At 44.2% G+C, this 21,591-nt stretch overlaps 7 protein-coding genes; 3 read left to right on the top strand and 4 right to left on the bottom strand.

Moving 5' to 3' along the window:
• Positions 1 to 3,369: 3,369 nt before the first annotated feature.
• On the bottom strand, positions 3,370 to 4,161 carry GSBLH_T00004244001 (uncharacterized protein; the record flags this gene model as incomplete). XM_013043114.1 has 3 exons in its annotated part: positions 3,370 to 3,689; positions 3,721 to 3,950; positions 3,982 to 4,161. 3 exons carry the CDS (start codon positions 4,159 to 4,161, stop codon positions 3,671 to 3,673), a joined length of 429 nt encoding a protein of 142 aa, XP_012898568.1. The 3' UTR covers positions 3,370 to 3,670.
• Positions 4,162 to 5,912: 1,751 nt separating this feature from the next.
• GSBLH_T00004243001 (uncharacterized protein) lies at positions 5,913 to 6,664 on the top strand (the record flags this gene model as incomplete). Its single annotated transcript, XM_013043113.1, has 2 exons — positions 5,913 to 6,324; positions 6,357 to 6,664. 2 exons carry the CDS (start codon positions 5,913 to 5,915, stop codon positions 6,662 to 6,664), a joined length of 720 nt encoding a protein of 239 aa, XP_012898567.1.
• Positions 6,665 to 7,432: 768 nt separating this feature from the next.
• Positions 7,433 to 8,123, bottom strand: GSBLH_T00004242001 (uncharacterized protein; the record flags this gene model as incomplete). XM_013043112.1 has 4 exons in its annotated part: positions 7,808 to 8,123; positions 7,733 to 7,777; positions 7,565 to 7,702; positions 7,433 to 7,534 (listed from the first exon to the last, which is right to left on the bottom strand). Exons 1-4 carry the CDS (start codon positions 7,841 to 7,843, stop codon positions 7,433 to 7,435), a joined length of 321 nt encoding a protein of 106 aa, XP_012898566.1. The 5' UTR covers positions 7,844 to 8,123.
• A 489-nt stretch (positions 8,124 to 8,612) lies between these two features.
• Positions 8,613 to 11,282, top strand: GSBLH_T00004241001 (uncharacterized protein). XM_013043111.1 has 7 exons: positions 8,613 to 8,775; positions 8,813 to 9,052; positions 9,083 to 9,238; positions 9,267 to 9,725; positions 9,756 to 10,181; positions 10,232 to 11,053; positions 11,082 to 11,282. The coding sequence occupies exons 1-7, from the start codon at positions 8,629 to 8,631 to the stop codon at positions 11,244 to 11,246; spliced, it is 2,415 nt and encodes an 804-aa protein (XP_012898565.1). The 5' UTR covers positions 8,613 to 8,628; the 3' UTR covers positions 11,247 to 11,282.
• A 348-nt stretch (positions 11,283 to 11,630) lies between these two features.
• GSBLH_T00004240001 (uncharacterized protein) lies at positions 11,631 to 13,273 on the bottom strand (the record flags this gene model as incomplete). XM_013043110.1 has 6 exons in its annotated part: positions 13,231 to 13,273; positions 13,040 to 13,192; positions 12,909 to 13,008; positions 12,754 to 12,876; positions 12,558 to 12,724; positions 11,631 to 12,528 (listed from the first exon to the last, which is right to left on the bottom strand). The coding sequence occupies exons 1-6, from the start codon at positions 13,254 to 13,256 to the stop codon at positions 11,631 to 11,633; spliced, it is 1,467 nt and encodes a 488-aa protein (XP_012898564.1). The 5' UTR covers positions 13,257 to 13,273.
• Positions 13,274 to 13,496: 223 nt separating this feature from the next.
• On the top strand, positions 13,497 to 18,375 carry GSBLH_T00004239001 (uncharacterized protein; the record flags this gene model as incomplete). XM_013043109.1 has 2 exons in its annotated part: positions 13,497 to 13,658; positions 17,848 to 18,375. 2 exons carry the CDS (start codon positions 13,497 to 13,499, stop codon positions 18,331 to 18,333), a joined length of 648 nt encoding a protein of 215 aa, XP_012898563.1. The 3' UTR covers positions 18,334 to 18,375.
• Positions 18,376 to 20,502: 2,127 nt separating this feature from the next.
• GSBLH_T00006788001 (uncharacterized protein) lies at positions 20,503 to 21,449 on the bottom strand (the record flags this gene model as incomplete). The annotated part of the gene is made up of 6 exons (XM_013043108.1): positions 20,503 to 20,669; positions 20,707 to 20,857; positions 20,891 to 20,944; positions 20,979 to 21,122; positions 21,152 to 21,343; positions 21,375 to 21,449. The coding sequence occupies 6 exons, from the start codon at positions 21,447 to 21,449 to the stop codon at positions 20,503 to 20,505; spliced, it is 783 nt and encodes a 260-aa protein (XP_012898562.1).
• Positions 21,450 to 21,591: the final 142 nt, after the last annotated feature.

Raw genomic sequence — 21,591 nt, 5'->3', positions numbered from 1 at the left:
ATATGGAACGAGTTATCATAATAATGGATGTATAGAATATGAAGGATATTGGTGTGATGATAATCGATTTGGAATTGGAAAAGTGTATGATCGATATGGTAAATTAGTGAATGAATGTGAATGGTATAATGGAATTGAAAGTGATACTGATGAAAAATATGAAGGAGATGGAAGCAAGCCAATGAATATGGGAATGAAACATTTGAAACTGAGTGACAATTGTGTATTGGTTGATTGGGATGTTTCATTGTTGTATAATTTGGAATCAATCGAAATCGGCAATGATTGTTTTGAATTAGTGAAAGCATTCAAAATCGATGGATTGAATCGATTGAAAACTATCAAAATCGGAAACAATTCATTTACTCAGATGAAGAATGATTATGGAGATGATGAATCGAAGTCATTCCACATATTGAATTGTGAATCATTGGAATCCATTCAAATTGGTGAATATAGTTTCAGTGATTTTGCTGGAGACTTTGAATTGAAGAATTGTCCACAATTACGATCCATTCAAATTGGTACAATTGGAAGTTGGTCATACAATTTCTATGGTAGTTCATTTGTGATTCGAGGTATTGATATGATATTGAATATTTGGGTAATGCATAGATCTGCCAAATCTACAATTCATTACATTAGGTGACGATACATTCCGTAGATCATTATCAACAATAATCGAAAGTATTGAATGAATTCGAATGAAATGATTGATATAGATCTTTTATCATTACAATCCATTCAACTCGGTAGAAGTGCACTATATGGAAGAGACGACGATGACTCATGCTCCTTGATAATGCAAAGTAATAATGAACTGATTTGAAATGACAGAATATAGATCTTCCAAATCTAACATCCATTGAATCTCAAGGAGAGAGTTTTTATCATCCTCGTGTAATATCATTGGAAAGTATTATTGAATATTGAATATTGATAGTATATAGATATTCCAAATCTTCAAAATGTCGATCTTCCTGATTCATTAAAGCTTGTATATCACACAGTCGTTAATGGTAATTATAGTCCTTTTTGTTATCAATTACATTTAGATGTTAGTGATTTATTGTTTCCAACAGTGTATGAGATTGGTTTCATTCAATCCATCGATTCAACAGTAAAATCGATAATAATCCCAAATTGGACTTGTAATGTGATTGATTATTCAGTATTTGATTTCTCTCGTTTCATTCGTCTGGAATCAATCGAAATCGGCAATGATTGTTTTGGATTAGTGAAAGCATTCAAAATCGATGGATTGAATCGATTGAAAACTATCAAAATCGGTAAGAAATCGTTTACTCATAAAAAGAGTTGGTTTGGAAATGATGAGTCGAAATCATTCCACATATTGAATTGTGAATCATTGGAATCCATTCAAATTGGTGAATATAGTTTCAGTGATTTTGCTGGAGACTTTGAATTGAAGAATTGTCCACAATTACGATCCATTCAAATTGGTACAATTGGAAATTGGTCATACAATTTTTATGGTAGTTCATTTGTGATTCGAGGTATTGATATGATATTGAATATTTGGGTAATGCATAGATCTGCCAAATCTACAATTCATTACATTAGGTAATCTAGTATTCCATGAATCAAAATTAACAATCATTGAGAGTATTGAATGAATTCGAATGAAATGATTGATATAGATCTTTTATCATTACAATCCATTCAACTCGGTAAATGTGCGTTACGAGGAAGGGTTGATGATGACGCATGTTCCTTGGTAATGCGAGGTAATAATGAACTGATTTGAATGATAGAGTATAGATCTTCCAAATCTAACATCCATTGAATCTCAAGGTGAGTGTTTACGTTTTTCTTATGTAGTAACATTGGAAAGTATTATTGAATATTGAATATTGATAGTATATAGATATTCCAAATCTTCAAAATGTCAATCTACCTGATTCATTCGAGTGTGTTCGATCGAAATCAATTTCGAGTATAGTTTGATTGATTTGATTTGATTTGATTCATAGATGTTTCTTCCATTCTCGCTGATCTTATAAAAATCAATCAGTATATGAATTATTGAATCTAGATGTTTTAATAACATTGAATGATCAGTATTATTCCAATTATAACTCTTTTTGTTTATACCTCCATGCCATCAATCTACTCATCCATATATATGAGACTATCATTGATGGATCCTTTTCGTTATTATTATCACATTCCGAATCAAAATATAATTCGCCTGAATCATAATACAATTCACATTGTCTTTTTTTCTCGTTACTTCGATACTCGAATTCTGCTATTATCGTATTGTTCGTCGTTTTGATAACAGCTTTCCCATTTAATTTTCAATCTTTCATTTTCGTTTGAATCGTGTAACCTTGATGTGGAGAACCAATGTTCAGAATCACATTCTCACTATCAATCTTATTTATAGTACAAATGGGAAATTGATTGGTAATACATCAATTCCAAATATCAACCTCAAACCCCGATTCCTTTTCCATACCATGAGACATATATAATGGTTTTATTTTCATAATACAATTTGTTTGATTGCCAGAATTCTAGATGAGTTTATTAGTAATGATAATATGTTACAAAGAAACTACCAAAATAAAATGAATTTCTTCTCTATTTGATTACCGTATTACCTTCTTAACATTGGTAAAACACATTCAATTTGGGCATATTTTCAACTAGTCACTGTCTTCAGATAGATTGAGATGTAGCATATGGTAATATTTATATGAATTATACTCTTATTAGTGATTAACGAGAATGGATACTATTCTCTTTCAGATTTAATATTGAATCGAATGTGATAAATGTGGATCTGCACCATTCGATACGATTGTCAAACTAGAGCTGCAATTGTGCGTTTAGTGCAAAATGGATTTGTGGTGTACAATGTAAATACTAATTAAAAAAACAGTGAAAATGAGTCATCCTAATAATATCAACTAGAAGTGTGACTTTGGCGCAAGCTAGTGTGAAGTCCGGTTCCTGACCGATAATTATCGATCGATTAATCAAGGAAGGGCAGTTGAGGACTCAAATTCGGTTGGAGGATTATCCAACGACAAAGGAATCACAATTGTCGTCATCATTCTCCATCATCACATTAATAATAAGGATATCATTCTTTATTACCAATTTGATGACAATTATCTGTTATCAAAGTATTGCTTTTTTCTCAATTTTCATTATCAATTCATCAAAGAATATACCCCTCTATAGATACCCATAGAAACACAGTCCTCTTTGTATCATAAAACCAAATTGATAATGTGCTTTCTCTGCAGTATTTGTGATTCCTTGCTTCATGCTCTACGTACCCATTTCTCTCTATCCACTATATTAAACAAACAATACTATTTCACCAAAGGTACCTTTTTTCCATGCCTGGGTGCTCGCTTCTTACTCTTCGATACACTGCGAAGCACAGGTTTCTTCACCACTTTCTCCATCTTTTTCACTTTGCTCGCTCGACTCTTCGCCTCACTTCCCTCTTTTTCCCTCTTTCCATCTTTTCTGGTAAAAACGCACACAAAAAAGCCTTGACCCATCTCTTCATCCTCCTTCTCACAACGAACTACGCACGAAGCTTGCGCTTCACTCAGACCATCAACCACAAATCCTCCTCGACCCAGTTCTGGAGCAATCGCTTCCAGTTCCCAAGCAGAACCCAGGCTGTTCAGTGCCTTGGCAACCACCTCCTCGTTTTCTTCCTTGTAAACACTACACGTCGAATAGCTGATGCGACGCACCGATGGAAATTTCGCCGCGTGCTCGATGCATTGCAACTGAAACTTGGTCAGGCTCTGGATTCGCTGGCGAGATGGAGGTGTGATATCGAGAGACGTATGCGTCATTCCGCTGCCACTGCAAGAAGGATCGACCAGAATGCACTTCACGTTTTGGAATTTGGGCGAGGAAGGATCCGTTTCGAGAAAGTTTCCGTGAATGCATTCGATCTGTCCGTGATTCTACCCGCAAAACGACGACGTTTCCGCTGCCGAAAGCCTCGCAGCGCTGCGAGAGAATCTGAAATCGCTTTGCGTCGCGGTCGAATGCGAAGACAGTGCCTCGGTCGCGAAGCAAATCGCCTAAGAAAGTGGTTTTGTTTCCGGGTGCAGCAGTGGCGTCGATCACATCGAAGCGTTCTTTAGGATTCGTTTTGGCCATCAGGAAAAAAGGAGGGAGACAAGACGCTTTGGTTTGAAGAATCACAGTGGAAGAAGTGACGAGCGGGTTGTCGTGGATATCGAGCGATGCTGGAATTCGTAGAACGCAGGGGATGAGGGTGTCTCGGGATACCTGCTCCTTGCCGTAGCTTTCTAAAAAAAATAAGAAAACAAAACGATTTCGGTTCTACGTTGGAGATTCTCAAGTACTGCGTCGACAGAAGACTTCACTTGATTCACACGGATGAATTTCCATTTCTAATCTCTAGAAGAGATTGAGTCCTTACCTCCATGGACTGTGTGCTCGCATTCGTATTCTCATTCGTAGGAAGCAGTTCTTGAACAGAATTTACATTGGATTCCTTCATTCGAATCGACAGATACTTCATAATTGGCTGCTTGGCTTGGCGAATGGCACGAGCAAGAGCTCCTCCCCCCTACATTTTCTATGCAAAATTAGTTGTGTACTCTAACTCCTTGGCCAAATATTTCGTCATAAAGCATTACATATAGAAGAGATTTGTTCCGAACTGTTTCCTTGTCCAGAGCATCGCAATTTTCTATAATACTCTGGAGTAGATGTTGTGCTTGTAATGTTTTTGAGCATAACGCAAACAAATATCCCTAGGATGTAAAATAACGATCAACTAATTTACTTTTTTATCAGAACGTGAGCCATATACAAGAGTTTTCAGAGAAGCTCTTTTGTTCCAGAACTGTTGGATGATTTTCGAAGCTTCTATATACAAACTACTCATCACCGTGTGGAATCTTTTCTAGCCAGATTTCGATTTTCCACCCCAAAATACGAGATAGTTTTGGTATAATAGCGGATGAAACCAAATCGATTTGATTCTTTATGTAGTTTACTACACAGGCTTTTTGGTAAAAAATATCTCAATGAATGAGATACCGGCGACGCAAAATATTGGTGAGTCGTAGTCTTTGTTTTTCCCCTTTTCCATAGACCCGGCAGCAACACTCAAAATGTGAATGAAATTGAAAATGTAAGTTGATGTCGGTTTGATATTAACGAATAGGATGTGAAGTTGTGGGGGAAACTCATTAGTCTCTCGTCTGATCCCTGTTTTGAGCTCGGTGGAAAAGACGAAGTACTTACTTTTAAAGTTTGATGATTCTAGTTTGTTATTGGTCGCAATCCGCAGTGTGATATTTTCTTTCCAGAAAACTATATTAGTTCCGTAGAGCTTGCTCTCTTTATTGCTATTCTAGTACCACTGCCGTATTTTTGTTGATCGTGCTGTTTCTCCCTGCAAAATCATTCTTATTGATACCAGCACCAACGGAACATATATCAATGGCGATCGACTCCCAAAGAATCAGCGCTTCTCTCTCACTCACGTACCTTGTTCTCATGCTTCCTTTCTCTAGGGAGATACGATTAGTCTAGTTTTTGCCACGCCATCCTCCTCCTCCTCCTCTCTCAATCCCTCTGCATCGAAAGTGCATGCCTTCATCTTTCAAGACCCATCCAAGCCCCTTCAAGTCACGAACTCCCTCGTCTCTCAAGAGTACTTTTCTCTTCTCTCTCCACGATTTCTTCTCTAGACTGGATGGCTTTGAAGATCGGTATCGAATGGAAGGCCCCTTGGGCAAGGGCAATTTCGGCGAAGTCAAGCTTTGCCGCGAAATCTCAACCGGAGACATGTACGCCGCGAAGATCATCGATCTCCGCCAAGTCATGTACCGTGTATGCGGCGTAGAGAGCTCTGAACGTCGTAGGAAGACCAGATGAAAACGATCCTGCGCGAAGCGGAGCTTCTGGGCAGCTTAAGCCATCCAGGGATTCCGTTCATGAAGGAAATCATTCAGGGAAAGGTCGGGATGGAGCGCGGGTCTGACGCCGCAGAAACACTTATACATAATCATGGAACTCGTGACGGGCGGCGATCTCTTCGACCGAATCATCAAGCTGGGGCGATACAACGAGGTGGAGGCGCGGTCGCTGATGCAGAACGTGCTGGAAGTGATCCACTATCTCCACCATCGGAACATCGTGCATCGCGATATCAAGCCCGAGAACATTCTCCTCATGTACGAAAACAACAACACCGCCATCAAAGTCACCGATTTCGGACTCGCCAAGTCGGTCGCCGACGGCCTTCACACCTACTGCGGAACGCCGCAGTACTACGCTCCGGAGGTTTTCTTGCTCTCGCAGCAATCGACGCGTAGATTCTGGAGCGTCGAGGGAAGCACGGACTCAAAACCACCTACGGAAAAGCGGTCGATATGTGGAGTCTGGGCGTTTTGCTGTTTGTCGTGCTGTCGGGAAGCCTGCCGTTCAGCGCCGAATCGCTCTCGCAGCAAATCATGGGCGCGGAAATCAGCTTCCAGAGCCCGGTGTGGAAGGGAATCTCCGCCGAAGCGAAGGATCTGATCACCAAGTTGGTCGTCGTGGATCCGGCGAAGCGTCTGACGATCGACGAGGCGCTGCAGCACCCCTGGATCCAAAACGTTTTGGCTTTGCGAGAGCAGAGTGAGCGATAGGTGGAGTTTTCGCAGCTCGCGAGCCAGCTGGCGAGCCAGTTATTTCCGGAGGAGAAGGAGGAGTCGCTGTCGAATCTGCTCTGCAATGAGCAGCTGAGCAACGTGCATCCGAGCGCGATCACGGACTCGCACGTGGATTCGCCGAAGGACGGGAAGGCGAACATCATCGCGGACAGCCAGGCGAACGACGAGGATTATCTGTGGAAGAGCCGGCGGTATGGGAACCAGTGGAGGCTGCGAGAGGTCTCTCGCTTGATCGTGGATAGCAGCTGCGACGAGGAGAACGTGGGGTCGAACATCCCGGAGATTCTCGTTCACACGGATAGTTTTTCGACGCCGGAGAGCAAGAAGGTGCATGTGAACGGGGAGTCGGGAGCGTCCAGTCGGCCGGGAACGCCGTTTCGAAGCGGATTGAAGGCGGCGGTGGTGGCGTCGTCGATCTTTGATGCGATTAAAAGCGAAGAGAAGAAGAAGAAACAACAACAACAACAACAACAGGAACAATTACAGGAACAACAACAGGAAAGCAATGGGAATGGAAGTGAGTCTAGGAATAGCCATAGCAACAGCAATACTAATACTAATATAAATATAAATACTAATACAAACAGTAATACAAATAATGGGACTGCGAGTAGTAGCAGCTACAGTCCAGAGAAAAAGAAAGCGATGAAAAAGGGAATGGTCGCCTCGCGTGATATTTTGAGTTACTTTTCTCCAAAGAAAGTCGAGTCGAAGTGGAGTGTTTGTGAACAAATACGTTATAATTCGATTACATTTTCTGGCATTACCTTTATGTCTTGGACTGTCATGGCGAGCAATCGGCGAATATTTGCTGAGCGAATGAACTTTTGATAACTCGTCTATGCCTTACGCAGACCCCGTGCAACTACTTTGCGAACCGTTTCGATCACAACCTTCTCCACTTCATCGAACAAAGTGATAGGAGGAAGCTCCTCTGATTTCTTATATGTTGCGTGGAAGTGGTCAATAACAGAGCGTGGAATGTACAACTGCGCATACGATTCTCCCTAGACTCACAATCCAAACAAAACACACACAGGAATTAGATATTGCTGTACAATCTTGTTGACCTTCAATAGTTTCTATAATAGCAGAGAGCAGAACAAAAATACTTGACTCACGCTGTAATTACTGTCGTTGTAGATCATTTTGAAATAATTAACATCCAAAAGGAAAAGAATATTCTCCTCGCATCGCTCATCCACGACAAAATCCTTCAAATGTTCGACCGCCTTCTCATTCCTTAAAAGTCCCTCTAACGACTGACTCACGCTCAGGTAGGCTTGTATGTCCTCCGAAGATCGGCTATACTCATGTTCCTCGATGCTTTGCTCGAGTTGTGCAATGAACGCGATATCACTGTCCTCAATCTTTGCTCCCGGTGTCAATGCCATGTCAAAATTATTTGGGAGGATATTCCGTAAAATGATACACTTCTATAATCTTGCTGGTTTTCTCCCGATTTTTGGCATTTCTTGATTCAGCATAAAATCCATTCTCTTGGAGATTCACACCTACTGATGGATAATCAGACTCGGAAAGACAACCAAGACCAGGACCAGCCTGAATCTGTGTTGAACATCATCCGCAAGGAGTTTTTCGATTTGGGAGGGCACGACAAGGACGACGATTTAAAACGTTCGCTCTAGAAGCATGGTTTTGATTCTGTGTAGGCTCTCCGTTCTATGGACTCACAAAATCGGCCGTTCTGCAGGAATGCAGAGCCTTTAACAATCCAGACGTCGTAACCAACAAGCCGGACTTGTGCTGCTTGCTCATGGCGAAAGTGCTCTATCTGGTGATCGTGGAGGGCGAAACACTCACCAACAACGAAGTGAGTGACGTTTTCTTCGGCGCTACGAAGCTGTTCCAAAGCCAGGAGGTATTTCTCTCTCTCCCTGATTCTGATTCATTCTAGCCGAACCTGCGTCGCATGGCCTATCTGTTCATCAAAGAAATCGCCGAAAAGACCTCTGCGGAAGAAGTTATCATCATCGTGAGCACACTCCTCAAAGACCTCAACTCGGACAACGAACTCTTCCGAGCGAACAGTCTCCGCGTACTCTCCCGCATCCTCGACGTAGGATCGATCATGCCATCCTCCTCATCATCATTAGGCCTCGCTCCTCTCCCAAACCGAGCGTTACATCAAGCAAGCCATCGTCCACAAAAACCCGATCGTCGCCTCCTCCGCCCTCCTCTGCGGCCTCTACCTGCTCAGCGTGAGTCCTGAGGCGATTCGTCGCTGGTCCAGCGAAATCGGCCAATCGCTGAATTACACCGACGAGATGGTCCAATACCACGGTTTTCTCCTCCTTTTCGCCATGAAACGCAACGACCGGCTCGCGCTCGCCAAGGTGGTTCCACGTTTCCACGATTAGGGGTAGTTGGTGGCGCAGCTGCAGCAGCGATTGCCGTCTTCGCCGTTGGCGGTCTGCCAGCTTCTTCGTGCCGCCATTTTGCTGCTTCGCGAAGATCCCGCGCAGGAGCTTCGCCCCGCGCTTTTTGACCTCCTTGTCAAATGTCTTCGCCACGCCAACGATGTCCCCGCGGTTCTCTCCTTCTCTCTAGATGGTCGCCTTCGAAGCTGCCCGCGCGTTTCTCCGTTTCCCCGATCTGACCGAGGCGGAGCTCTCCCCCGCGGTGAACATGCTGCAGATCCAGCTGGGCTCGTCGCGCGCGGCGAACCGGTTTGCCGCGGTTCGGCTGCTGCACGAGTTGTCACGGCGGAATCCGGCGAGCGTGGCGAGCTGCAACGGGGATCTGGAGGTTTTGGCGGGCGACGCGAACCGGTCGATCGCGACGCTGGCGATCAGCACGCTGCTGCAGACCGTCGACGAGGCCCGGTATCCCCGCGGGGACGCGCTGACCGATAGGATCGACGGCCTGCTGAAGCAGCTGAACGGGACAATGGCCGATCTGGACGACGAGTTCAAGCAGCTGCTGGTGCGGTCCTTGCTGAGCTTGACTGAGAAATTCCCGGAGAAGGTCTCGGCAATTCTCGCCTTCCTCGGCTCGCTGCTGCGCTGTGTAGGCGTCCCGCGGGGATGTGAGCGCTAGGAGGGGTCGGAGGCGCTGAAAACCGCGATTGTGGATACGCTGATCGCGATTATGCACGCGATTCCCGCGGCTATGGAGCCGGTTCTGCTGCAGCTCTGCGAGTGCATCGAGGACTGCGATTTCCCGCGGGTCATCATCCGCGTGCTGCACGTGTTATCCGCGGAAGGCGCCGCCGCGGTGGCGCCCGGGCGTTTCACGCGGTTTCTGTACAACCGCGTGATTTTGGAGGGAGCGGCGGTGCGCGCGGCGGCCATCCAGGCGCTCGGGCGTTTCGCCGAGAGGGTCCCCGCGGTGAGGCGCGGCGTGGAGACGCTGCTGCGCGGGAGTCTGAGCGACGAGAACGACGAAGCGCGGGAAAGAGCCGTTGCCGCGCTCGTGGCACTGCGGAATCTGGACGCGCAGAGAGGGGTAGAAACGGGGAAACCGGTCCAGTCTAGGAAGAAGGAGCAGCCGGAGACCGATCGGAGAAACTGGAGAAACCGGGGAAACTGGACGCGGGGAACCTGCGGGAGCGGCTGCTGGCGGCGCGCGAGCAGAACGTGGAAACCATCGATTTCGAGCATCTCCCCGCGGTAATCGCCAAGCCGCGTCGCGAGGAGGCGGCGGCGGCGGCGTGCTCTTCCCCGCGGGAGTCGTTGTCCGTCCCGCGGGAATCGTCGCAGAGCTGTGTGCTGGAGCAGGCGGAGTTCGCGGCGTTCGGGAGCGTGGTGCGGAGCAGTCCCGCGGTGCGTCTGACGGAGGCGGAGACGGAGTACGCGGTGAGCGTGCGGAAGCACGTGTTCGCTCGGCACGTGGTGCTGGAGTTCAGCGTGGAGAACACGATCGAAGGCCAGGTCATGACCGACGTGACCGTCCAGCTCGCTCTCCGCGACGGCGACGCCGCCTGCTGGACGCCGCTCCTCGCGCTCCCCGCGGCCACGATCCCCTGGGGCTGCGCGGGGACCTGCTTCGCGGCGCTGGGGTTCGATCCCGCGGGAGGCGTGCCCGAGGCGGCGTTCGGCGCGACGGTGAAGTTCGTGGCGAAGGACGTGGAGGAGGAGGAGCTGGACGACGTGGACGCGATCGAGGGCTTCGAGGAGGAGTATCCCGTCGAGGACGTGCTCCTGAGCTTCCCCGACTTCGTGGCCAGACCCGCGGTGAGCGACTTCCGAGCGGCGTGGAGCGAGGCCGGCGAGGCGCAGGGCGAGGCCGTGGAGAAGGTGACGCTGCCGTTCGAGGACGTGGAGACCGCGGTGAAGCAGATCGTGGAGGTGATGGGGCTCGCGCCCATGGAGGGAAGCGAGCGCGTGCCCATGGGGGTTGCCGTGACGGAGGGATGTGACGTAGGCCACCAATCATACGCTGCTGCTCGCGGGACGCGTGCTGGGAGAGACGCTGGTGATGGCGCGGTGCCAAGTGATTCTGAGCCAGCAGTACGGATGTGTGCTGAAGATCGCGGTGCGGAGCCAGGATCCCGAGCTGACGCAGACGGTGTTGTCGCTGGTGCAGTAGAGAGGAAGGAAGAAGGAGGAGGATTGTGGTCGTGGAGGGTTGTTTGTTGGAACGAAAGAAATGGAAAGGATTTTGTTTGAGGGGGGTGGATGCAAGTTTAGGCATCTATTGAATGTTTGAAAAACGCCTGAAAATGAGTGAATCACCTGTTTCGATCAAACATGCTCACTTTGTTCCAAACTCACTGCTTTCCACTTTTCTCTCATTTTCTCTTTTTCTTTTTGTCATCTGATCCTTTCTCTTTCATCCTAAAACCCCTTCCGAATACCATTCACACACAATCAAGCAACGACTCCAATCCTCCCCCCTTTTCACCTTCCTGTCCTATTCTTCATCATGTACTTATCATGTCAAACAAACAAACAAACACCTCAAGCCTGCCGATTAAAACTCAATCCCCTCAAAGTAGCACGCTCCGGCTCCAGGCTTCGATGCGAAAAGTCCCTGCTTGATTTGTTCCTCGTCGAACCCATGCTTCACATAGTACTCCTCCCTCAACGCCTTCATGAACTCCTCCAGCGCCTCCTCCTTGACCAAATGCACCGCGCAGCCTCCCCATCCCGCGCCCGTCAGTCTCGACCCGATCGCTCCATGGCGTCTACGCATCATCCCCATCATCCACATCGACCTCGCGATCTCCACCAGCTCATTCAGCTGCTCGCACGAGCACTCATACAATCCATCGCAGCTCGCATGCGACTCGTTCATCAGCTCCCCGAGCCGCTCCAGTTTGCGCGGCAATTCGTCTTCGCACACCGCGCGGAACTTCAAAACCCGATCAGCCTCCGAAAGCACGTGCAGCGCGCGCTGCTGGCACTTGAACGACGAGTTCACCTCCAGCACCTTCGCCGCCGCCGGACGGTCCGCGAATAACCGCGGTTGCGTCAGTTCCCCGAGCTCCGCCTCGATTTCCGCGGTTGTGTAGGGCGTTTCGTGGAGCGTTTCCTTGACGATCGCCTGCATTTCCTCGAGCGTTTTGTCGCCGAGGTCGTGCTGCAGCTCGCGCAGCGTCACGTACTCCAAGAACCGCGGTAATCCGAACGCCTTCGCGATCAGTTTTGCCGCCAAACGGCCCTCCACGACGCGCAGATTGTACCCTGTAGCCGCGGTAACCGCCTTCGGCGCCTGGTAGAAGGAGTTGGAGATGACGAAGACGCCTCCCGCGGGGAGCTGCACGGGAGTGGCTTTGAGCGGATTGAACTCAATATGCGAGGCATAACCGCGGATTCCGTGCACGGAGATGGCCTGATCCATGCCGCCGCCCATGGTTCCGATGTAGAACCTATCGTGGAAAGGGTGGAAAAGGGGAACTCGGCAACGCGGCAGGCCTCGGCGAGGGAACTCTTATCGAAGGCCATGCCGTTGGCGAGCGCGGTGGCCATGCAGGAGGCGACGACGAAGGCGGAGGAGGAGGAAACGCCGGCGGCGGGAGGAACGGTGCCGCTCATGGCGATCTTGAGGAGGCGAGGAGGATTGTGCTGGGGTGGAGGAAGGCAAGGAGAGGTACGGCGGTGTCGAAGTGGTCGAAGGCACCCTTGTAGCCGCATTGGAAGTAGAGAGACCAGTTGTGCTCGGGGCTCATGGGAGCTTTGGGATCGACGGGGAGAGTGCTCGATGCGAACTTCGGATTCTGACGGTCAGGCGAGGGAATGGAGGGCGTACCACGTTGTGAACAGAGAATTCGGTCGCTCCAGAAGTGTTCTCTTCTGAAGATACAGCAATGATCATGTCGTTCACGATAGCCATGGGGAATACGGAATAACTTTGTGTGATGGAGTGAGTAGATAACCAACCCGTGGTAGTCAATATGCTCTCCAATCAGATTCACACGACCAGGAGCACGAACGTAGAAGTCAGGTTTACAATGATACTTCTCCTCGAATAAGTTGTTCAATTCCGTAAAACGAGATTGGATTTCACCAACATTATCGTAAACATCCTCAAGCCTATCAAAATTACGAAATTCTTTTCTATAGTGTCCTACCGATGATAACAAGGAACAGATGACATTGAATCTCTCAATTCACACTAAACACAAACCAAAAATGGGGGTTTACAAAAAAGTCTAGTTTGGACAAATACAATTGAATATCGTTTGTTCATGAGTATATGGAAAAAGAACCAAATTCAGTCGAAGGAATGCGGGCTTGATTCCCTAAATCGAGTAAGAACTGGTTCACCAATAAATAACGGCACAGTTTATAACTTGGATCGTTATATTATTTTTCTGAGTTTAGTTATTATTAAATAATGGGTGCTGCTCCTAGTAAGACAACGAAGGAAATATTAAATGAAAACAAAAGCGCGATTCGTCAATCCATTCGTGAGATTGATCGAGAAGAAAGACAAATTAAACGTCGACAAAGAGAGGTGGAGACCACGATTAAGAGAAGTGCTAAGGCAGGCCGAATTGTGAGTTTTGTCTTGTTTTTGTTATGTATAGAACGAAGTAAAGATATTTGCAAAGGATCTTGTCCGAATCAGAAAGGCCATTGAAAAATTCGAGGTTGCGAAGGCTAATTTACAAGGTATTCAAATTCAGCTAATGACTGCGAGTGGTCAAGAAGCTATTACGAGTGCTCTTAAGGGAGCCTGCGCTACATACAGAACGATTAGTGGAATGATGGATCCGAAGTCTATTCAGCGTATTGTTGCGGAATACTCTAAAGAGTCAATGAGAAACGAAATGATGCAAGAATTGACTGGAGATGCTCTTGATAATGCTATGGGAGATTTAGACGATGCTGATGCTGAAGATGAGTTGGTAAATCAGGTTCTTGCGGAAATCGGAATCAGTCAATTAGCTGATGCTGCTGCTGCTCCTTCTGGAGCGGTTGCAGCTCCTGCTGAAACTACAGGTCCGACCGCTACTACTGCGATGGATACTAATAACATGTCAGATTTGCAGAACCGCCTCAATAATTTGTAATGTATTCACTGTTTTAATATTCTTTGAATCGTTTTATAACATGAATTGTTTGTTGAATCTATCTATCTATCTATCTATTTATCTCTTCGTTCATTTGTTTGTTTGTTTGTTTGTTCATTTGTTTGTTTGCTGGGTAAAGATGGGTGGTTCTATTGATCGATTGATTAACTCAATATATATGAATGATATTATGATTTGGATTACTATTGTTCTTGATATATTTGTTGATTGAATTCATATTTCATTCAATTTCTTTATTCGAATTCATTCAGCGATTTATTATTACAAACATTCCAGACTGAATAAGATTCTATTTGATTCCACGATTCTTCTATACTCGATTCGGTTCCTTGATAGCAATGAATGAATTCACAATTGATGGGTTGTGACAAGCAAGGACCTCGAAGCATTGAACGAAGCTTCAATCCACAGAAAACGCACTCTGAAGCCTCCAAATAGGACAGCTGACAGCATGGACAAACCTTCACTTCTTTGCTCTCCAACAGCAATTTTCCGCTTACTGGACAGTAGAGATCCAAGGACGCCAGACAGCACCACTCCAAATGTCCTTCACTTTGTAAGCATGTCTGTTCACAACAAGGGCAATAGTAACACAAACTAAACGAATCATGCGCCTTTGCTGTTTTTTGGTGAAACTTTTCGCGCAAAACTCTTCGCACCTCCCTAATATCCAAGGGAAGTTTCTGCCGTTGACGCATCAATTTGCATAACCAACAATAAATCATTTGAATCTGCTCCGTTTCCAGCTTTCCTGAACTCCACTGAGGCAACAAACATCGCTTCATGCATTGGGGCAGGAGAACGGAGCCAGGAATCCAACTGATTTCTGAAGGAATGGCCACAGAAAGGAGAGAATAGTTCTGGAACCGAAAATCGACCGAAGTGGTTCGCATTCCGGTAACAATATAAAATAGAATGAGAAAAGAAGAGGAAGAATGAAGAGGAGTGGCGTCGATCAGTGCAAAGTCGGTGAGAGGCGGAAGAAAATAACTGATCGGCTGGACAAACTCATTCAGTTTTGTGATTTGCATCGATTTGGTGATGATTTGAAGAGAGGAATTGACGCAGAGAATTCCATCTGGGACATTGTAATATTCCCATTCTCCATACGGATTGCGAACGCAGAGATTCGCTCCGTCGTGGATTAGGATTCGATTGTCATTTGTTTCCTGGATTGAAACAATCCCTCCCTGCATTGCGTGAGGTGATTGAAGGATGGAATTGAGAAGCGTCGTCTCCACGGCTTCGCTTTCAATGCTGGTCGAATGGAGTGACACATGAATGAAATCGCTTTTCTCTTCCAATGAGTTTATTCTTTCGATGGAATTCGATGTTTCGGGTTTTGATTCGTTTGGAATGGAATCAAGTTCCATGGCTCCACTCGGGGAGAGAAGCGGTGCAAATGCAGTGCTAGTGAGCTGAATGACTTTTCCAGAGATGGTTCCGCAATAGAGAGTTTGATTGCTCCAAGAACAGCTTGTAATGTCCTCATGACACCATTGACACGATTTCAAATCGATATCGAGATGATCTGACTTCCAAGAGAAAAAGAAGAAAAAGAGCGCAGAATTGATCGAAATAACCAACGTCAGAGAGGGTTTATTGAAACAACAGCTGAAGCTGCGGATAGGGACACAGTGCTCAGAAAATATCTTGGTTGATTTGATACAAGACAGCAAGTCGGCCACTTTCTTCATGTACAAAACTCCTTGCGTTGTAGGCAAACTCCACAGCTCAATAGCAGGATCGTACTTTATTGTCAATAATAGACTCGAATTATCGTATCCAAATCCATCAGGAGACCATTCTATTATGCAAGGTTCTTTCTTGATCTTTGGGTGTGATTTCTCTTGATCGTCTGGACTTGGCTAGACCAATTACAATCATTTGGGAATCAATACTCGTTTTTTGCTGCTTGTATTCTCTTCTTCCTCTTGGACCGCTGAAAAACTTCCAGGAAATGAATAAACCGCATTTGTATATGGATTTAAAACAAACCAAGAATAAGTATCGATAAGAGCCACGAAGCCAGCAGAATTCACAGAAATACACTTCTTTGTATGCCCAGGAGTCTGCTTTGGATAGGCTCTCCCCCTGTAAATCTCAGCAGAGACAAAAGGTGTGTCCATAAAACAAATTACAATTCAAACCAAATTCTTGATACTCTCTTCCAGAGACGTGTACTCATCGAAGCTGCAGAAATACTGAGGATGCCTCAGTAAAAACTGATAGAGACTGAAAACCACCTCATGGATCTGTTCGCTTTCTTTCTCAGAAATATCCGCAGAACTGTACAATATTGGAAGCATATCTACACAAATTAATTTCATTCAGTTCATATTTCATACACACTGCGCGAAGCAAGTGTTCAGCTCCATACATTTCAACATAGTTCACATTCTTTATATCATTCACTTGACAAAATTGACTTTCTTCTTCGTGATAGATTATCGATTTGTCCATGCAGTTCTTCATATAATACATTAAACCTTCAATTAACTACATAGTTCATACAATCATTTCATTTCATACTTCGATTGCACTTTGATGAGCGACTGAAGACTCGCTTTTACATTCTGATTCCCACTAATCTATTACAATGAACAAACACAATACATACCAATTGAAGAATTTGTTTTATATTGGGAGATCGAGGAAGAGGAATAAAGAGTTTCCGGTTTTTCACAATGTACCATTCTTCCACCAGACGTTGTTTTAGTAAAAATGGGAATTTGTATTTTTGTTTTATCTCACTCACCATGTTCTATTATTAAAATCATAGAGATACACTACCAACTCACTCAGTAGACTTGTTTTGAAATAGGGTTTGCTTTCCTTGTCTTTATTGGATTTGTTGTTCATTTTCATCAATGCCCGATTCATTTCATTTTGTTTGTTGAGATCATCGAACTCGACCCATTTATCATACCTTTTTGGCCATCCGCTAAAGTGAACATAATATTTTCCGTTCTTCACATCCAATATCGGAGACAATCAAATTAAATAGTATATAATAGACTCCCCAATCAGATTCACACGACCAGGAGCACGAACGTAGAAGTCAGGTTTACAATGATACTTCTCCTCGAACAAGTTGTTCAATTCCGTAAAACGAGATTGGATTTCACCAACATTATCGTAAACATCCTCAAGCCTATCAAAATTACGAAATTCTTTTCTATAGAGTCCTACTGATGATAACAAGGAACAGATGACATTGAATCTCTCAATTCACACTAAACACAAACCAAAAATGGGGGTTTACAAAAAAGTCTAGTTTGGACAAATACAATTGAATATCGTTTGTTCATGAGTATATGGAAAAAGAACCAAATTCAGTCGAAGGAATGCGGGCTTGATTCCCTAAATCGAGTAAGAACTGGTTCACCAATAAATAACGGCACAGTTTATAACTTGGATCGTTATATTATTTTTCTGAGTTTAGTTATTATTAAATAATGGGTGCTGCTCCTAGTAAGACAACGAAGGAAATATTAAATGAAAACAAAAGCGCGATTCGTCAATCCATTCGTGAGATTGATCGAGAAGAAAGACAAATTAAACGTCGACAAAGAGAGGTGGAGACCACGATTAAGAGAAGTGCTAAGGCAGGCCGAATTGTGAGTTTTGTCTTGTTTTTGTTATGTATAGAACGAAGTAAAGATATTTGCAAAGGATCTTGTCCGAATCAGAAAGGCTATTGAAAAATTCGAGGTTGCGAAGGCTAATTTACAAGGTATTCAAATTCAGCTAATGACTGCGAGTGGTCAAGAAGCTATTACGAGTGCTCTTAAGGGAGCCTGCGCTACATATAGAGCAATTAGTGGAATGATGGATCCGAAGTCTATTCAGCGTATTGTTGCGGAATACTCTAAAGAGTCAATGAGAAACGAAATGATGCAAGAATTGACTGGAGATGCTCTTGATAATGCTATGGGAGATTTAGACGATGCTGATGCTGAAGATGAGTTGGTAAATCAGGTTCTTGCGGAAATCGGAATCAGTCAATTAGCTGATGCTGCTGCTGCTCCTTCTGGAGCGGTTGCAGCTCCTGCTGAAACTACAGGTCCGACCGCTACTACTGCGATGGATACTAATAACATGTCAGATTTGCAGAACCGCCTCAATAATTTGTAATGTATTCACTGTTTTAATATTCTTTGAATCGTTTTATAACATGAATTGTTTGTTGAATCTATCTATCTATCTATCTATCTATTTATCTCTTCGTTCATTTGTTTGTTTGTTTGTTTGTTCATTTGTTTGTTTGCTGGGTAAAGATGGGTGGTTCTATTGATCGATTGATTAACTCAATATATATGAATGATATTATGATTTGGATTACTATTGTTCTTGATATATTTGTTGATTGAATTCATATTTCATTCAATTTCTTTATTCGAATTCATTCAGCGATTTATTATTACAAACATTCCAGACTGAATAAGATTCTATTTGATTCCACGATTCTTCTATACTCGATTCGGTTCCTTGATAGCAATGAATGAATTCACGATTGATGGGTTGTGACAAGCAAGGACCTCGAAGCATTGAACGAAGCTTCAATCCACAGAAAACGCACTCTGAAGCCTCCAAATAGGACAGCTGGCAGCATGGACAAACCTTCACTTCTTTGCTCTCCAACAGCAATTTTCCGCTTACTGGACAGTAGAGATCCAAGGACGCCAGACAGCACCACTCCAAATGTCCTTCACTTTGTAAGCATGTCTGTTCACAACAAGGGCAATAGTAACACAAACTAAACGAATCATGCGCCTTTGCTGTTTTTTGGTGAAACTTTTCGCGCAAAACTCTTCGCACCTCCCTAATATCCAAGGGAAGTTTCTGCCGTTGACGCATCAATTTGCATAACCAACAATAAATCATTTGAATCTGCTCCGTTTCCAGCTTTCCTGAACTCCACTGAGGCAACAAACATCGCTTCATGCATTGGGGCAGGAGAACGGAGCCAGGAATCCAACTGATTTCTGAAGGAATGGCCACAGAAAGGAGAGAATAGTTCTGGAACCGAAAATCGACCGAAGTGGTTCGCATTCCGGTAACAATATAAAATAGAATGAGAAAAGAAGAGGAAGAATGAAGAGGAGTGGCGTCGATCAGTGCAAAGTCGGTGAGAGGCGGAAGAAAATAACTGATCGGCTGGACAAACTCATTCAGTTTTGTGATTTGCATCGATTTGGTGATGATTTGAAGAGAGGAATTGACGCAGAGAATTCCATCTGGGACATTGTAATATTCCCATTCTCCATACGGATTGCGAACGCAGAGATTCGCTCCGTCGTGGATTAGGATTCGATTGTCATTTGTTTCCTGGATTGAAACAATCCCTCCCTGCATTGCGTGAGGTGATTGAAGGATGGAATTGAGAAGCGTCGTCTCCACGGCTTCGCTTTCAATGCTGGTCGAATGGAGTGACACATGAATGAAATCGCTTTTCTCTTCCAATGAGTTTATTCTTTCGATGGAATTCGATGTTTCGGGTTTTGATTCGTTTGGAATGGAATCAAGTTCCATGGCTCCACTCGGGGAGAGAAGCGGTGCAAATGCAGTGCTAGTGAGCTGAATGACTTTTCCAGAGATGGTTCCGCAATAGAGAGTTTGATTGCTCCAAGAACAGCTTGTAATGTCCTCATGACACCATTGACACGATTTCAAATCGATATCGAGATGATCTGACTTCCAAGAGAAAAAGAAGAAAAAGAGCGCAGAATTGATCGAAATAACCAACGTCAGAGAGGGTTTATTGAAACAACAGCTGAAGCTGCGGATAGGGACACAGTGCTCAGAAAATATCTTGGTTGATTTGATACAAGACAGCAAGTCGGCCACTTTCTTCATGTACAAAACTCCTTGCGTTGTAGGCAAACTCCACAGCTCAATAGCAGGATCGTACTTTATTGTCAATAATAGACTCGAATTATCGTATCCAAATCCATCAGGAGACCATTCTATTATGCAAGGTTCTTTCTTGATCTTTGGGTGTGATTTCTCTTGATCGTCTGGACTTGGCTAGACCAATTACAATCATTTGGGAATCAATACTCGTTTTTTGCTGCTTGTATTCTCTTCTTCCTCTTGGACCGCTGAAAAACTTCCAGGAAATGAATAAACCGCATTTGTATATGGATTTAAAACAAACCAAGAATAAGTATCGATAAGAGCCACGAAGCCAGCAGAATTCACAGAAATACACTTCTTTGTATGCCCAGGAGTCTGCTTTGGATAGGCTCTCCCCCTGTAAATCTCAGCAGAGACAAAAGGTGTGTCCATAAAACAAATTACAATTCAAACCAAATTCTTGATACTCTCTTCCAGAGACGTGTACTCATCGAAGCTGCAGAAATACTGAGGATGCCTCAGTAAAAACTGATAGAGACTGAAAACCACCTCATGGATCTGTTCGCTTTCTTTCTCAGAAATATCCGCAGAACTGTACAATATTGGAAGCATATCTACACAAATTAATTTCATTCAGTTCATATTTCATACACACTGCGCGAAGCAAGTGTTCAGCTCCATACATTTCAACATAGTTCACATTCTTTATATCATTCACTTGACAAAATTGACTTTCTTCTTCGTGATAGATTATCGATTTGTCCATGCAGTTCTTCATATAATACATTAAACCTTCAATTAACTACATAGTTCATACAATCATTTCATTTCATACTTCGATTGCACTTTGATGAGCGACTGAAGACTCGCTTTTACATTCTGATTCCCACTAATCTATTACAATGAACAAACACAATACATACCAATTGAAGAATTTGTTTTATATTAGGAGATCGAGGAAGAGGAATAAAGAGTTTCCGGTTTTTCACAATGTACCATTCTTCCACCAGACGTTGTTTTAGTAAAAATGGGAATTTGTATTTTTGTTTTATCTCACTCACCATGTTCTATTATTAAAATCATAGAGATACACTACCAACTCACTCAGTAGACTTGTTTTGAAATAAGGTTTGTTTTCCTTGTCTTTATTGGATTTGTTGTTCATTTTCATCAATGCCCGATTCATTTCATTTTGTTTGTTGAGATCATCGAACTCAACCCATTTATCATACCTTTTTGGCCATCCGCTAAAGTGAACATAATATTTTCCGTTCTTCACGTCCAATATCTACGACTCATCTTCCAATTCGTTCTTTTACTCTTCCTTCGTAGAATAAACCTTTGTCCTCGATAATAACGGACTCGTTCACTTGAAAGGTGACTTCTTCTTCCATTTCAAAAGAATCACTACCATTCAACATTGTTAATCCGCAAAATTAGTTGAGTTCGTTTCTATTATTCAAGAGTGTTACTGTAAAGATATGTTTGCTAAGTTGAGTAGTCGTGTGATACCTCGTTTGGCTACGCAAGTACGTT

The sequence above is a fragment of the Blastocystis hominis genome (assembly GCF_000151665.1).
Source record: "Blastocystis hominis, Singapore isolate B (sub-type 7) whole genome shotgun sequence assembly, scaffold_6".
Lineage (NCBI taxonomy): Eukaryota > Bigyra > Opalinata > Blastocystidae > Blastocystis > Blastocystis hominis.
The sequence above is the reverse complement of the archived record's forward strand: the minus strand, read 5'-3'. Positions and strand labels throughout refer to the sequence as shown.

Coding starts and splice junctions, on each gene's coding strand:
- GSBLH_T00004241001 (XM_013043111.1), top strand. CDS start 8,629: ATGGCCTATCTGTTCATCAAAGAAATCGCCGAAAAGACCTCTGCGGAA. Junction 8,776..8,812: donor TACTCTCCCGCATCCTCGAC/GTAGGATCGATC, acceptor CATCATCATTAG/GCCTCGCTCCTCTCCCAAAC. Junction 9,053..9,082: donor ACCGGCTCGCGCTCGCCAAG/GTGGTTCCACGT, acceptor GATTAGGGGTAG/TTGGTGGCGCAGCTGCAGCA.